Below are 17072 nucleotides of genomic sequence, written 5' to 3'. Positions count from 1 at the left end.
CATTTTATCCAGAAGTGACTAGAAACATTCTGCATATATTGAATAAAGTCAGTCTAAATGTACTTTGATGTTTTTCTAGATCCGGGTAGACGGGTCGTCTCGTGCTCTGCAGTACGAGACAGTGCAGGCAGTGGAGAATGGACCCATCCTCAGAGACATGGCCTTCTCTTCTGACCACCACTACCTCTATGTCATGTCTGAGACCCAGGTGAGACACACACACACACACACACACACACACACACACATCCGAGATACCCCCTGCTGATTCAATATTGTAACTACTGGCATTTATCATTTTCTTATGTCACAGGTAGAATAACCTTTGGTGTAACATAGAGGATTTCATTACAGCCTGGCTGGAGGAGAGACAGGGATTAGATGGACTGTTGGATGCTATGACCATGTCTTTTTATAGAAACAGACTGCGGGGGTAGAACTGGAGTGAATAAATGTGTTGAATTATAGGGACAGAGGAGAATGGTCCACTTGTGTGTTGGCATGTCTGCCTGTGCGCAGACATATTCACACATACACACTATTTCTCTTAGTACCTTTGATGACACGGCATGTGAAGCGAAATAGCAGCACTCTGGGTAATGGACACAGGCACACAAAGACTGAACACCTCTATCAGAGGCAAAACCTTGCTAAAATAGCAGCATGGAAGGTCTGTAACACATGCTGTTCTCACAGAAATGCACACACACACTCCTATGACTCACTGTGTTATGCACTTAATCTTTTACACAGTACTATAGGAATGTATTTACATATTTTATACATGTCTAGTAGACAATAATTTGTTAATGTTATTATTAGAAATAAATTAAACAAAAGCTTAGAAGTGCAGATATCTACACAGTTCTTTTCCTTCTCCTTTATCTTGCAGAAGGCTAGTGCTGTTTTTTGTGTAGCCCTTTATAGTGTCTGTAGCTTCCAGAGTATTGTTGACCTCTCTAGCAACAGGAAAGTGTTTGTATTTACTAATGCATAATGCAGTTTGTCTGTGTGGATGTGTGGTACATTTTAAGTGTCCAGACTATCAATGATAACACTTTAAATATCAGACAGTGAGTTGAAGGTGCCCTTTCAAATATAGCTCTCATTGCCTCTCCTGAGGTCTCAATCAGTCCATCTGCAGAAAGAGAGAAAGGAAAGAGGAGGGAGAGATACAAGTGAGCAGAATAAGGACATTTAGGATGCTATTTTGTCACAGTGTCCAATTACTCCTCTTTTGTGCAAATCTGTTAACCATCACTGAGAATTTTGCTTTTTTTCCCTCTTTTGGACTGGAGTGTGCATAATTGGGCTTACAAAAAGAATTAGAGAATAACAAATTAATTATTAAGAAAAATAGTTTTTCATTTCTTCCTATTATGTTTCATTCCTTTCTCCCTGTTGTCATCAGAAATGTGTTACAAATTTAGCTTTTTTAATTTCCATGCAGGTTAACTTATACTAGACTGAAGTACTCTGTGTGTGTGTGTGTGCGCGCGCGCACGCGTGTGCCAATGTGTGTGCGTGTGTGCGCACGTGCGTGTGTGTGTGAGATTAGTGAGTAATTAGTCTATTAGCCTAGTTAGAGAGCTGACCTCCACTAGTTAGGAGGAACATTTGGGAATTACCTTTCTCACAAATATAGAAAGTGGTTAATGAACACAACACACACACAGAAAAATAAGCTACTCCTGTGCACATGCAAACACACAGTGTGAGTTTATAGAAAATGATGAATGTTGGAAATGAAATTGAAATGAAAACTCTAAGATGGTTTTATTCATTCGTGCACTAAAAGCCTGTTAGGATTTTGAAGTCTGTTTACTTTTCAGAGCATGTTTCATAGGCATTGAAGTTATGATTGATATTGGTAACTAATCATTGAATTTGACTGATACAGGTGTGTCAGAAAGTTCTCCTCTAAGTTCTTCATGCAGAGTCAGACAGCTGAACAACACTGGTTTTTTAACTGCCAATCCCATCTTCCTGTTAAACACAGCACTTGAAGATGATGAGTGCAAATAACTCATCTCAAATGCAGAGAACATCTAGCAGCTGTATTTCTAAAAACAGATTTGTTCTTACAGGTTTCTCTGCATCAAGATTTTTGAAGGTTTGCAGGTAAACTTTGAGTAGAATTCTGTTTCCTCAATAATTTTCCAACTTTAAGAAATGATGGAGAAAAAAAAGCACTAATTACACACATGCAATTGGAATTAAAAAAGAAATCACCCACATATCAAATTTGCAATGTACCTGATCATTTGTTTTTCCCTGCTCACAACAGCTGATCGGTATTCTGGAATACATGTCGATTTCCTGTGTTTGCTTTTGGTTAAAGCCCTATGGATGGCCAAGTTCAGAGGTCATGTTGTGGTCACTCTTACATCTAAGAGTTTTGAAATACAGTACTGTTTTCTGTATCAGTGCAGTGGTTTAGAATAACATCTTGCACACACATGCACATTCTTGATTCCCAGTGGTGGCAAACGCTATTAAAGCAGCCCGAGCTGGTCGATAGCAGAGGGCCACCTGCTGTTTCTCAGGCCTGGGATCTACACACAGAGTGCGAGTGTGATAGATGAAGCGAGGGAGAAATACAGAGAGAGGAAACACATGATAGAAAGAGTGAAGAGGAGGGGGCCCACAACAGGAGGTGAAGAGAGCTGGTCGATAGAGCTCCTCTGCTTCTGCTGTTAGTGCTTAAATCCTCGCCTTCAGACAGTTGATGTCCGGCCTGGGGTGGACAGATAGTATGTTGGTAGCTGTTTTTTTATGTTTTCATACTTAAAATAAATCATTTTGTATACATACCCTGCAATCAAAAGCTTGGATGCTATGGTAAAGCTAAAGTTGAAGTACAAATTTGGGTTATAGGAACTATAGAGACCATGAGTCTATACAACTGTGATTGGTCCTCTTGAGTTGATCACGTCTCTGATTTTAATGCTAAACAGCTGCAATCCTTGTCCTCACTGCACTTATTCCTCTCTATTATAAAGTAATTTTTAAAAGTAAACATGATTATTTATATAACGATTCCCCAGCTCACTAATTTTATCAGTGGATGAATGTGTGTTCTGAGATCTAGCCAGCAAAGTCATTTTCAGTGCACTCTCCATCACAAAGTAGAGGAATATAAATTTGATTAATTAGTGAGATAATGTATGACACATTGTCCTAATGTTGCATTACAACAATCAACTACATCAGTTTAAAAAAAAAAAAACATACTAAAAAAGTACCAGTACCCTGAGAGCGGTATATATATGTGACACCAGGGACAGGGCATCATGCTGAGAGGCACACTGTGCCCTCCTTGTCTGTCACATTATTCACTCATTAGAAAAGGAAGCTAGTGAACACAAATATATATTCCCATGAAGAATTGTAAAATAATCTGCTAGAGATTTAAGCCATTGTTTTCTTTTCTGATATTTTTCTCGTCTTTTATTTAAATTTTCTTGTTTGCTGCCTCTTTTTTCTTCCTGTGCCTGTATCGTCTTTGTTTTGTTTGATTTTCTTTCAGGGTTATAGATTTTTGTTTCTACAAGCTGTATTCATTTCAGGAGTACAGGATTTGTAAAGCAAATGAAAGTTCAGATTTTTCTGCTTCGTGCTCCTCTTTCTTTATTTCCTTTCTCTCTTTTATCTTAAATTCATTTCTTACCCTCTGACTTCCCATTGTCTTTTTTTAACCACACCATCCTCTGTTCCTTCACTTTTTTTTTCACCCGTCATCCCTACCCTCTCATTAAACCAGTGATTGGCTGTCCTCTAATTGGAGCTATTGCTCTCTCTCTGTATCTCTGACACATACATGCATGTTTGTGTTCATTCCTCATGGGAACTTTCCAATGACTTATATTCATTTCTCATAGATTTACCCTAACCTTAATCACAACCACTACTTGACTAACCTTAATGTCACGCTTCATCTTAAACCAAGTTCTTACAAAAAAATCTGATAATTTATTTTGTGTGACCAACATCCAGTCTCTCCTAGTAAGGCAGAGTCCCTATAGTGTTAGTGGGCTGTTTGTTTTGGGTCCCCACAAATATAGAAATGAAAACACACGCATGTGATCTTATTAGTGCATCAAGCAGATGTTCTGGTATAAAGGGGACAGTCAGATCATAGCAAGGCCCATGATTATGGATGTTAGGGCTGCGGTATCAGTGATAGGGCACTGTATGTTCACTGTTATGGTATAAAGTTCTAACCATGTTATGCTCATTGTTTCTAACCTATTCTGAGTAGAATGAATAGGGTGGTGTGTCCACATGTGAGGTCATTTCATTAATTCAGTGTGTAAATTAAAAATACAAATCACACTCTTAACAGGAAGTTCTACTCTAACAGGTTCTTCCTTGACAAACTTTAAAAATAAAGATTACCATACAAAACAGGAAATACAGATATTAAAATCTATATCTATGCAATATTTAGTTGTATTAGTCCTCAAATCTTCTTTGCTCTGAAGGACTCATCATCATGACTTTATAAGCTAAGCTAAATTGTTAAACTGTCTAGTTTAGTAGCCCGATGTGATAAAACAACTTGGACCTAATCATGAGAAAGTAATTTGACTGAACGTGTTTTTGATACTGTGCTATGTTACTCGGTGGCTGGCTGTGCTGTGACTTGACATTGGTTCCAGGGTGTTTGGGAGCCGTTCAGATTGTTTTTATTCTGTCTTAGTCAGCCAATCCATCATCTGATGTTGCACAGTCATACCCTTACCCTCCAGCGACCGAGCAAACACACATGCCTCACCTTGCCAGCAGCTGTTCAATCAGTGGTTAGGTTTGGTCAGGTATATTCCTACATGTGGTTTTTACATGTAACAAATTAACATAACTGTTTTTGGAAAGTGCTGCGATTGCCACACTCATAGTGGTAAATTATTTATATTCAGCATAGCAAATGCAGATCTGTTAGTGTGAATTATTGAAAATGTGTACTATAGTGGGGTGAAATTGTTCAAAGTCAAATGCTTTTTTCTGTTGCAACCCCCGAGGGAAATCCGACAAGCCAATTTGTGGAAGTATCACTTCTTTGCATCTCATCAAAGATGTTTTATACCGGCATCCTTTAATTTCTGTCAGTGGGAAACTTTTTACCACATCCCTTACAGCGTGGCTTCCTCACCCCTCTGGTGTGTGGCTGTGAGTTATGAAGGTGTTTAGATGTGCATATTATGTTGTGACCCAGTTTAGCTGCAGGCTGCTGTGGTCTAACAAGGAATGTGAACAGAACTGATATGTTGCAGGCAGTGCTGCCTGACACACTTCAGAAAAATGTCAACGAAGTGGGGCAGACAAGGTTGGAGTGAACTCTTGGCTTACCGAGTTTCTTTTGAAGTTTTACCTTTGTCTTCTCACTCTTTCTCTCCCTTGTTCTCCCTCACTGTTTCTCAGTGTATTTCTTAATCCTGTATTACTGTCACCTTTCCTTTTTTCAGTAGTCATGGCTCTGCATTATACTATATAACAGACAGGCTTTTTATAAAATATTATTATTGGGACTTAAGAACAGTTTCTGTTATTTCTTGGCTTGGGAAAACTCTCCAAACTACATACGCTGTTTACATTAGACATGCTACAATTGCATGCAATTACATTTTCTGAACCTGCCGCTGGGATAAAAGGCATTTCAGACCAAATGCAAATCTTGTTTTGAGTCAGGGAGTCAAGTGTCACCTCACCCTGTAAGTGCACTTTCACATCCATGATGACCTCAGTACTGAGGTCTGACAGTAAAATGAAACAACATAAACATAATGTCCGGGCACGTTGTGCTATGTGTTTATTGCTGAACTTAGCATGCCTTAGCGTTTAGTTGCTTTTTCACTAAGCATAGACATAGTGAAGTTGGCAGATACTCCATTCTAATCTGTAAACTCGTGTTAGTGAACTGCCTTAAGCTTTTTTACCTGCTTTTTCTTGTTTATGGGGTCTACCGCACTTTGGAACAGAAAGATAAGTAAAAATGATTGATTGTATCCAGGTTTTTTGTCATTCACTGACAATCCTGACAGCACAATGAATGGCTTTCTCATTTGACCTCTGAGAACTACAAATGAAAACAATATTGCACTTTCAGCCACTGGCCCACTCTGTTACCTGAGTTTATAATTGGTTGACGGATTGAGTGTTGTGTCAGCTGTGACGAGGCAGTGGGTCACTGATGTTTCCCTTGCTTTATATGACTCTCACATTGGTCTCTGTTCCAAGAGCTGAAAAGAGAGGTGAGACATACTGTAGGAGTACAAGAAAGAGTTATATAAGCCAATAAATGAATGAGGGAATAAAAGACAGAATGTTGTTTTGTGGTGTGATATGTGACAGAGAATAACTGACAGACCACAATTAAAGAGGTGAAGAAAAGAAATAGATTGTCATTTTACCATTTCTATTAACTAAAGACATGGTGACAGACTGATGGAAAAACAGTATAGTTGGTGATTGGTTGAGGGCGTCAGGCCTCTTTCCATTTGCAAGACATGCTGTTGTGATAACAGGTCAGACATTATTAGTCATATTCTTTGCCACATACATGAATAATGGTTTCACAGTGTCAGGCTTTATGATTGTAGCTCATTTGCTTGTAGTTTTCAGAAAAACAAATTAATTGCAGCCATCTACTGTTGGAAGTAGCAAATAGATCTTTGACACATACACAACAATTTGTTATTTAAAAACAGCCAAATAACATTACATGACATACATTTAATCAAAATGTTTCTTATTAATTTCTACTTCCCAGCCAATAGTAATGATACACTGCCAGTACTGTGTTAAACTAATGAACAAATTCACACCAGGAAAGGAGAAAAAGACAAAGCTAGCCTGGGGGAAGAATGGAAAAGATAAGAGAAGTTCAGTGTGCCCTGCAGGCTGTAAAGCAGGATGGGACTATCACTTTAATTTCCCTCTCTCTGTTCATTTGGAGTGGTGGAGTTTGGCTGCAGGTAGAATCTCTGTTTAATTACAAGTGGAGGGGGCAGGAAAAAAGTAGGATAAAGAGAGGAATAGAGATTAGGCAGAAGAATTAGTTGATAATAAAAGTCTCTGCAGATCTAATAAATGATCACTTTCCCACTGCAGGTTGACTCAAAAGCCCCTGGCAATATGTTAGGAGGAGAAGGGGGGGGGAGAAAAGGAGGAGAGAGCAAAGAAAAACAAAGACAAGCTTCATCAACTCTCTCCCAACATAGTGATCAACATCTAGAAGAGGAATTCATAACACTCTCCTCCCGCTCTCACTTTGACACTCATCTATAAATACAGTACATATGACACACACACTGTATATACAGTGTACTGTATATATAATTTGATGCCATTATGCCACCACAGTAAGTGATTAAGTACATCTTCATTTCTCTCCCACACATTAAGGCATCAAGTACTTCTGTGATCGCTGCCTTTTTTTTTTAAAAAGCGTGATTATGTTCAGCAGCTTCCATCTCTTCCTATTGTGAAAGGAGGGAGAGTGCAGTGTGTAATGGCTGTCATTTGCTCACCTGAAACAGGAGGGAATTAGAAATGCCATGCGCCCCCATCCTTTGTATTTATCCCTGCTGATATGATAGCTTAGCCATAGTGAAGAGACAGTGAGGCGTAATGGTTGCCTCTCTGGCAAAACCCACGAAGAAGATAGCATGAAATGAATGTGATATCAAGATGAGAGAGACAAGGGGTGCATTGGGTCGTTTAGCCACCAAATCCCTCAATTTTTTGATAAAAGAGCGGACAAAAGTGTTGCCTGTGTGTGTGTGAGGCAGATAGAGATGGGAGGCTCTAGAAAGATGATGAATGTATGATCTTACACACCTCAGAGCATCTGAGTGACAGAAAGACAGACAGGGAGAGACAGAGGGAGAATGAATGATATCAGGAGGCATGCTTTGGAACAGAGGACTCACTTTGGCACCTATCACTTCTGCTTGGGTCTGAATGTTGTGTCTGTTTGTCTTTGTGTGTGTGTGTTTTCTGTTGAGAAAACCATTTCCTCAGATGCCCGCATCTAAGGCCTCGATAGGCATCGGGAGGTCGCTTTCATTCTAAAGTCTAGGTCTGTGTGTGTGTTTTTCTATATGTGTGTATGTGGGTGGTATGTGTATCAGCATATCTGCCACTGATGAAGTGTTAAATTATAAGGCGTTCAGATGTGGTGGCATCGTTTGCTACAGTTCTGTCTGGGTGCTTAGCTTTTATGGCAAATCACAGGGCGACAGAACACTCGATGCGGTGACATGGCTACGTAGATTACGTAAACGTTTTGACAGCTGGAAATGCATCCATAGGTTAGGACAGTGGCCTTTCTCTTCAGGTTATTTAGTTGGTAGTGGGCCGAGGCAGAGGATTGCAAGTGGAACATCTTGGTCTAGAGTGACAGAAAGGGAGAGAATATGTCAGTTTGATCGTGTGCACACACTGTTGCAGCTCTATCTCCCTGATTGTATCTCAAACTCATTCCGTTTATCTACCTAATGCAAATATGCCTCTACACAGTAGGGAGGGCAAAACATACCTGCTGATTTTTTTTTTTTTTTTTTTTTTTTCCCCCAAAGCGCACACACACACACACACCCTGTTAACACACAAAGATGCACTTGCATTGTTTCTAATCTGTAATAGCATGTATGATTCCTCTTGACTTTTGTCAAGGAGATACGCTCCCCCTGAATTTGTTCATCTGTGTGTGAGTCTATGAAAGTGTACACACACTTCTGTCTGAGTATGCTATTAATAGAACTTGGAGAGATGCAGAGAAGAGACCAAAATATAGAGAGCAAGTGATATAGTGGTGTGTTCTTCACTGTGCCAGTGTGTCAGTGTCTGACTTCAGTGACATTATGTGCATCTTTGTGGTTCATGTGTATCTATGTGCACATGTTGAAATATGACTTTCACAGTGAGGCTGTGCAAAACTGTAATACTGACTTGGCATGTTTTTATTTGAGAGAGAGAGAGAGAAGCTGTCAGGCAGAGATGTGCTGTGTGATAGTCTCTGCATCCAGCAGGGAGAACCGCCGTCAGTGCCAGGCTGTGCTTTAGAGATACTATTACACATAGACATTTCTGATCTCTTGTTACATTCAGTCATGCTCCACATTGAATCGTTTAATTATGGCCCCTTTCATATCCTTAAATATGTAATTTAGTCAGTAAAATGTGTTGCGAAGTAACTACATCACTTATGTCCTGAGGTATGAAGGCAGACCGCTATGCAAAAGAATTGGATCCTCAGCACTTATTGGACAGAAGCTATGAGGGGAAGTGACCTCAGTGTCATTGCCATAGTGTTTTTAAGCATATTTAGTTTGATGCATTTCTATGTCTTCCTTAGTTTGTATTACAAACATGTTCCAGGGATATTGTACTTGGTCTCATTCTGGTTTCATGTCTACCTTTTTATTATTTGTATATACACATTCAGTAGACATAGTGACTTTCTGTGTTAAATGACAGGGGGAACAGGGGAAATTCAAACAGTTTCAGCTTTTTGGAGCAGGATTTCTTTGTCCAATTCCTCAGTAAGTAATGAAAAAAGAAAGAATAGTTGTCATAATTATTTTGTGTTATATTTTTTTTTATGTTGAGGCTAGTGGCTGTTTTAAACATACACATGTATGGTCACTGATATTTCTGGAGTCTGGTTTTTCTTTTTCTTACCCTCTGCATCATCTGAAATCTTCTATTTCGAGACTGAAATTTTAGTTAGTGCGCGCGCACACACACACACACACACACACACACACACACACACACACACAGAAAGAGAGCTTTACTCTCATCATAACGCAATATGAGCCCCACATGGATTATGTTGTCTCTATTTCCCTGGCTGTCATCGGTGAGCAGCATGAGTGACAGTGGTCATCCACCAATGACGGCTCATTAATCAAAAGTGCCAGCAACATCTATTATTGTGCCATGTTGTTGCCATGGTGACAAGAGCAGGGCACTAGTAGGATCTACCTCAGCTTTGCCCCTTGCGCTCGCTCACTCAAGCCCCATGCCAATCAGTGCCAGTCAATGCCAGTATGACTTGGCAGGACCATATATCATAATTGATGGACTGCCGTCCACATTTCCCATATGGAGCCTGTGAAGAAAGATGGAAACTGTCAATCAGTAACATTTTTAGGAAGATTAGTCTCAATACTAGTTTAGAAACAGCATTTGTCAGAAAGCACAAAAATGGTCCATTATCCATCAATTCATATTCCCTGTGCATTTTGATTTTGTAGGTATTGAATCACCTGTGGTTGTACATCGAATAATGTTTAACATTTTCACCCCTGATCATAAATGGAAAAATGTTACACTTTAAATGTCTTTCGACAGTATTTAATTACTGTTGTATTTCTCTCTGCAGCTATCAAGAGTGCCAGTGGAGGCCTGTGGTCAGTATTCAACCTGCAGTGAATGTCTTGGGTCAGGAGATCCCCACTGTGGCTGGTGTGTCCTGCACAACATGTAAGTGCTGCTTTCATGGCCCTGTGCGCACACTCTCACAAACACACATACACAACTGTATTTCTCTCTATCCTTGTCACAAATTCTTTCTTATTTTTCTTCCCTTTCTTTCACTATGCCTCCTACATACTAAAGAGACAGTTTGAGGAGTGATGTGTTTGTGTTGTTAGACTCCCCTACCTCCATGACGCCTGGGCCCATGTCCAGCACTCAATCCCAAATGCTTGAGTATTTGGGGTCTTTTCTAGCCAACTCAGGCCAAGTCTCAGATTGCTTTCCTGGGGCTCGGCCTTGTGCCAGCATCCGCCTTTAGATTCATTACTGAACCTAACCACTGGTATTGTTTACCAGCCCTGAAACCAGAGCCTGGTGAGAGCACAGACACTGTAGGCAATGCCAGGGATCTGATGGGCACCACTCCAAATGTCAGGAGCTGACATGAGGAGAGTGATAGCTTCTGTTGTTGTAGGAAACAGAATGATATCTCAGAGATTATTGGGATTATTTTATTAACACAATTGACTCACTCTCTCTTATACGCTTGTCTGTCTATCACACATGCATAAAGTGACAGTGACAGTATGCATTCTCTACCCCCTGAATGCACCTGAACTTCAACCTTATCAAAATCTAAAAATCAAGGATTTAATTCAAACGTTAATCCTAAAACCAACTCATAACCCTCAAACTGCCCTTTGAAGTTTTCAGGACTAGCTAAAATGTCATAACACTAATGATACTGAAATAAAGTTGTGTATTGTCTACACAACTATAGAATGTACAGTATGTATACATACACATAAATCCTCAGACTGCTCAGCTGCTGTCAATCCTTCTCCCTTAAAATTGGAGTGGCAGATTTCCCACTCCACTGTAAATTGAAGGTTGGTGTCTTGTGTTGGTGCTAGGCCTTGGGTAGAGTGTGTGTGTATACGTGTGTGAGTGAGAGAGACTGAGTACATTTAGCACCTTCATCCCTGTTGGCACTGAGAGGACATGGTGAGGACATGAGGGGAAAAAGGAATATACTAAAACCCTGAAGAAGGGTACAGGGAAGGAAATGGTGGACAAATACAGAAAAATAATAGTAACACAGAGAGGTACCGAAGTAGATGAGTAAGGAATAGAGATTAACAAAAGCAAGACATCAGGATGATCATCATGGATGCAGTTTGTAAGATGTACAAAAAAGGGGATGCATGTTATAAATTGGGTCTCAATGAGAAAAAGAATGGGGTTGTGCAGCAGAGTGAAGGAAGATAAAACAGTCTCCCAGGTATAAGATGCAGTAGTAGACAGAGGACATGCTCTGATAGGTTAGAGGTCACAATGAGAACTTAGAGGCAGAAATCACACACATGTATAAACACACCTATGTATGAAAGCATAATTTATCAGTCCTGAAGTTTCATGTTTATCACAGTTTATCACAGTTTCTTGTATTGAACTCTTTAAACACTCTATAGTTAGCCATTCAACCATATCGTGTATTCGATGATGATGTGATTTAAACACAATTTGCCCAGAGATGCAGTAGAAGGATCAATGTAAAAAAAACAAAAACAAATTAAGGACAACCAGTGAGCAGCCACTGTGTAAATATTTACTGCTTGCAATTGAAATCAAATCTTAAGTGTGTTTCTGTTTATCGGTACAAACCTGTTAAGACCCTGGGCATCCTCCCAGTCAGAGCAAATAGTTGGCTACAGTTTGGCCTGTCACATTTCGTCTGATAGAATCGGCTCACCTCAGCTGACCCCTCTCTTTACACACAAGGACAGACATACGCGCGCACACACGCACACACGCACACACACACACACACACACACACACACACACACACACACACACACACAGATCCTTAGTGTCAAGTCACCAAAATGAGAATCTAGCCCAGACAGACAATAACCAAAGTGGTGTCAGGGTGTCTGGGTTCTTGACCATTGCTCTAAGGGTGTGTGTGTATGTGAGAGAGAAAGACTGGTTGTATGCGCTCAGGCAAATGTTCACACCTTGTGGCAGAGGTGTGCTTCTCATTATCCTTAACCATCCACAGGCCTGAATCCTAGCCTAATCACTATAGGTCATGAAAATAACCAGATATAAATGTCCAATCAGACAACATGGACCATCTTAGTGCAAATAGAGAGGAAATACATTCAGTAGCAGGTTCTTAATTTTTCTTTCAGACTTATTTCTTAATTGGGTTTTGGCATCAGTCTATTCACAGGAATACTTACTCTTAAATGCCACACATTCATACCACTGGTCACCTGCAACAATTACTGCTGTATCCAATTCAAAGGTGTTTAAGGATAAAGAAAGTTTTAATAAAGAAAAGACACACTAACTTGTAAGGAAGGACAGTGTGACCATGAATTTAAGAATGACATTGTGTTCATCTTCAATGTAATGCTTGTGAAATCTATTTTCTTGGTCTCACCAAGGTTAAACGCATTTCTACAAAGAATAATAACAAGTAAGCTATCTAGTATAATGACTGCAGACTGTGGGCTTTTACACTATATCTTTTATAAACTAATGTAGCAAAAAGGCCAAAACACAAGCAATTCACAGAGTTGACATACATCCACTCTTCCAACCCTGCTTGCTTTGTGCAGGAAGGGGCTTTGAGGAGAAGGATAGCATGCAGTTCTCTTCAAAGTGTGCTTCCAGATAGATTGTTGTTCCCAATCAACCTTGAAATCACCTCACTGGTCTGAGAGCAAACAGAATTGCAAGCTCTCTCTCTCTTTCCTTTTCTCTCACTCTTCCTCTTTCTCTTTGTCTCTCTCCTCCTCTATCAGCTTTGCCTTTATTTACTCTATAGATCGGTGAGAGGAGCTGTTAGAGAACACCAGGGGAAAGGCAGAAAGGCAATCAATAGTACAGGGGAGGAAATCAACAGGAGTGGATGGTGCGTGTGTGTGTGTGTGTGTGTGTGTGTGTGTGTGTGTGTGTGTGTGTGTGTGTGTGTGTGTGTGTGTGTGTGTGTGTGAGACAGCTATTGTCCTTAGCAAGCACTTTTTCTTTAATAAAGGTAAATGTCTTCAATAAGTTTGACATATATAAACATATGCTCCTAATTTACCCTGCCATCGGTATGGTATAGTCTATAAACCATCTAGATTTTTTTTTTGACCCCGAAAGCAAAATTTGCATCAGATTTTTCCGACTTGCAGTGAGCCCTGCCACTGTTTGAAACCTCGCATGTCAACTAAACTGTCTTGGCCTATCAAACTCAGGCTCAGCCTCTCTTCTAAGGAAATGCACAACTTATGCTAATGCCTGTCTAGCTCAGCAGGTGAAAGGAAAGTTTTCACTGATATCAGCCCCTCCTTTTCATTGTTCTCCTTTCCACTCTTTTACCACTGACATTGGTTGTCATACACTGTCAGTGGAGAGCTGCAAGACTGATTCTTACTGAAGATTCCATCTAAGGGGGTATGGGTAGCATCCTGTAGTCATATATACAGTAGCAATCAGAAATGTACACATGTGTATGATATGCATATTAATTTTTCATCAATTATTTTCTTATATTTAAACAAAACATATGAAAAAACAGACTTTTATATGTTCTGCACAATTTAATACATGACTATATTTACTGCAGTAAGAACAGTAAGACTCTAATTAAGTCATTATGAGAATTCTTGGCATTATGCTAAAGTCATTTTTAAATCACTTTTCTGTGAGTGTCAAAGATTAAGTAATTTGCTACTTGTTCCATTTAGCACAGTCCTGGGCGACGTTGTGTTTTATTGTGTGTTTTACTGTACAAATTTATTCTAATATTGCATATTCCTTTCTTTGTTGTTTGCATCCACGCATCAACTCCTGAGTAAGGCAGAGGCATTTCTGCAATGAGACAGTATGCCAAAAAATGCTGCAGCTATGATATGGATATGTTAGCTCCCCTAATGCTGGTCTGTCAGTTGTCAGTTTTATAAGTGGTTAACTAGGCTGTCAACACGCTTGTCATGTGTGACAGCCAGACAGATTGGAAACCATATTTGGAGAAGTAGCATTGTCAAAATGAATGCCATCATATTTGGCATGGATGTTGAGAAAATCTCACATAAATATGTGATATCGGTGTCAGTTTGGAGCAAGCGGTGCTAATGTTGCAATATCTTCACATTAATAATTGGAATGACATATCTCAATCTCTGTTTTTGGCTGCGATAAATCATTTTATTTTTCTCAACTTTTCTCACTTTCCATTTTCTTTTCATCCTCATGCCCTTTGTGTGTGTGTGTGTGTGTGTGTGTGTGTGTGTGTGTGTGTGTGTGTGTGTGTGTGTGTGCATATTTTGGTGTACGTGTGCTTTCATGAATCAAAAGTCCACATTTATTTCTACATGCATGATCAGTTTCTGTGTGTGTTTTGGTGCATTCTATCCTATTTTCCATTTTTGCTTGTGCATGCGTTTGACATAAGAGCCGTGTCTGTCAGATGGCAATATGTTTTGAGTTCAGAGGCATGTTTGCCCATAATCACAAACTCCACTCAAAAATATTGATCTCTCACCCCTGAAGTAAAATGGGGCAGTAAAGTCATCTGTGCCAATGGCCACAGGCAAATGTGTGGCAAATAGTTCATTAGAGAAGCTGTGTCTATTCAATCAGTGAAAACCCTCTAGGGATAGAGTATGATCTTCACTGGAGTACTTATGAATTACTGGACCCAGATCACCACTATGTGTTTAAAAAAGTGTTAAGGGTTTGAATCTGAATGTTAGCTTGTACATCGTTGTACATTACACTTCATATGCTTGCTTCTTGCAATTTCCTTTGGTATATAACTTCATGAATGCTTCAGTGAAATTTCCTCCTGGAGTCATACAATCAGACTAGCTCTCAAACACATGTTAAATCTTATTAGGATGTTACAAAAAGTTGAAGAAGTCATAGAAGAACTCATAACATGGCTGATAAAACTTGCAAGTCATGCTGCAAATCTTTTTGTCTTCTAAATCCTTTGTATTCCCAGGACATCTCTGATGCTGTCAAATGAATAACCTTTTCAAAGGGAAAAGTTAATTGGCAGAGCCGTTGTTTTTCTTTTTCACCCCCCTCCCTCTCTCTCTTATTTACTCTGCACCACTGTTACCTGTCGCTGTATTCAGAGTCATTGGTTACATCAGTGTGCTCATGACTATGGTATGCCACACTAATGCTAATTAAACAGCAGTGCCACCATTAGCATGCTTCCAAGGACTCATTATGTTTGGTTGTGGTGACCAATGGTTTCCCTGTGGATATAGTCCTAAGTGCTTTGAAACATAATGTTGGCAAGGAAAGGCATTGGTTTCACCAAAAGAAAGTTTTTCCACTCCCATGGAGATTGAAACCCTAGTTATAACCACATCAGAGGCCAAGCTATGAAGTAATAAGGCTCATGTTCTATACATTTGCGTTTTTTGCCTATAGTGGTGGGGTTTCCTACGGCGTAGTCTACGTACTCGGTGATACAGTAGCTCTCAGTATTTCAGTTGTACTTACTGATTTTTGCAGCTCAAAATACCTGGCTTTCCAAATGACTACAGACCGATGAGACTTTAAAGCCTCTGCATCATGACTTAAACTACTTAAAGTCAGTTGCAACCATGACAATGCACTCCTTAGTCTAATATTCCCGAGTGGGGAAACTGGTTTTAAACAGTGCTAAAACTCCCAAAGTTAAATTTTGTTTTTTGATCTTGAGGTCCTTGCATCAATGGCACTTGCTCTGATGTCTGTTCCCAGGGGTGGATGGTCTTCCCCTGAGTATGGGAGACTGGTTTCACCCAACCTCCACCTTTTGCTGGATGGTAAGGGAAGTTGAGGGAAAGGAACAAGGCCAGGAAGTGACAGGGGCATCAGGATGGAACGGAGTGCTGCACCTTCCAGTTCCCTCTCAACTGTCACCATCCTAGTGTGAAGACACACACACACAAACCGATCTGCCTAACCCCAACACACAAACACAAGCACATAGACAACAGCTGCATGTCCACTTTTAATTCAGGGCCATTGCTCACTGTCACCTATTGTCACCCCACCACATACAGGGAAACACTAGGAAATAGCCATGCATACACAAAGACACCCTCGCAGTGGGGAAAGTGTTTTGCTTTTGTCCAGCAGAGCATGAACCAGACACAGGGACTGCCATGAGACAAAGGAAGAATAAGAGATGCGGTGACACTCAAAGGAAGTGAAGATATATGGTGATGTATTCCAGACGAGAGGGGTTTCATAAATTCAGAGGAAGAGAGTGAGAATGATAAAAGCATAAATTAAACTCTTGCAGGAACTCTAGTTGAAGATATGAGGAAAACACTGTATGTACAGTGGTAAGTAGTTCACCTTGACTGACAGAGCACCTCTGGGAGAGGGTACTTAGGGCGGTCACATCTCCGATCATGTAACTTTTGCTGTGGCAATATGAACCTAGTAAAAATTAGACAGCAGTCCCCACTGATGTTTCAGTATTAATGTCTGATAATATTGTCACTGAGATTACTCAAACATCCTGAGGCAATAGTGTCATCAGCATTTTGTTATCAGAGGCACTCAAAAGCTGGGCACTTT

General features: G+C 40.0%; 1 protein-coding gene across 1 annotated transcript in view; it reads left to right on the top strand.

The window, feature by feature from the left end:
• Positions 1-17072, top strand: part of plxna4 (plexin A4) — a 205264-nt gene that overhangs the window by 119390 nt on the left and 68802 nt on the right. Inside the window, exons 4-5 of the mRNA XM_026326876.2 lie at positions 80-208; positions 10391-10491. Coding sequence (XP_026182661.1) covers positions 80-208; positions 10391-10491 — 230 coding nt within the window. The remainder of the gene's footprint in view (positions 1-79; positions 209-10390; positions 10492-17072) is intronic.

This window comes from Mastacembelus armatus, chromosome 23, assembly GCF_900324485.2.
Source record: "Mastacembelus armatus chromosome 23, fMasArm1.2, whole genome shotgun sequence".
Lineage (NCBI taxonomy): Eukaryota > Metazoa > Chordata > Actinopteri > Synbranchiformes > Mastacembelidae > Mastacembelus > Mastacembelus armatus.
The sequence above is the reverse complement of the archived record's forward strand: the minus strand, read 5'-3'. Positions and strand labels throughout refer to the sequence as shown.